The sequence below is a fragment of the Penaeus monodon genome, chromosome 22 (assembly GCF_015228065.2).
Source record: "Penaeus monodon isolate SGIC_2016 chromosome 22, NSTDA_Pmon_1, whole genome shotgun sequence".
Lineage (NCBI taxonomy): Eukaryota > Metazoa > Arthropoda > Malacostraca > Decapoda > Penaeidae > Penaeus > Penaeus monodon.
This window is the reverse complement of record NC_051407.1, coordinates 758366-758596: the sequence shown is the minus strand read 5'-3', so window position 1 is coordinate 758596 and position 231 is coordinate 758366. Positions and strand designations below refer to the sequence as shown.

The following is a 231-nucleotide window of genomic DNA, read 5'->3' as shown; positions in this document are numbered from 1 at the left end:
TGTTTTGATTATGAAAACATTCTGGTAGGAATCAGCGAGAAAAAAATCCAATGCCAACTCCCTCTCTCCCTCCACAGGAATCACGTAACAAAAACTTCGTAATAGACGGATTCCCGCGAACGCAGGATAATTTCGACGGATGGAATTTAACACTGGGAAACAAGGTCAATTTGCAGTGTGTGTTTTTTCTTTCCTGTCCTTTCGAAGTGAGTCCCCTCGTTATTATTTTTA

The 231-nt window shown here is 40.7% G+C and overlaps 1 protein-coding gene across 5 annotated transcripts in view; it reads left to right on the top strand.

Annotated features, from left to right (window-relative positions):
• The window catches only part of LOC119586799 (UMP-CMP kinase 1-like), a gene marked incomplete at its 5' end in the record, with an annotated part of 4950 nt that overhangs the window by 4202 nt on the left and 517 nt on the right, over positions 1-231 (top strand). For 4 of the 5 annotated variants that reach the window (XM_037935523.1, XM_037935520.1, XM_037935522.1 and 1 more), the window contains 1 exon segment: positions 78-206. In XM_037935523.1, the coding sequence (XP_037791451.1) occupies positions 78-206 (129 nt within the window). 5 annotated transcript variants of the gene reach the window in all.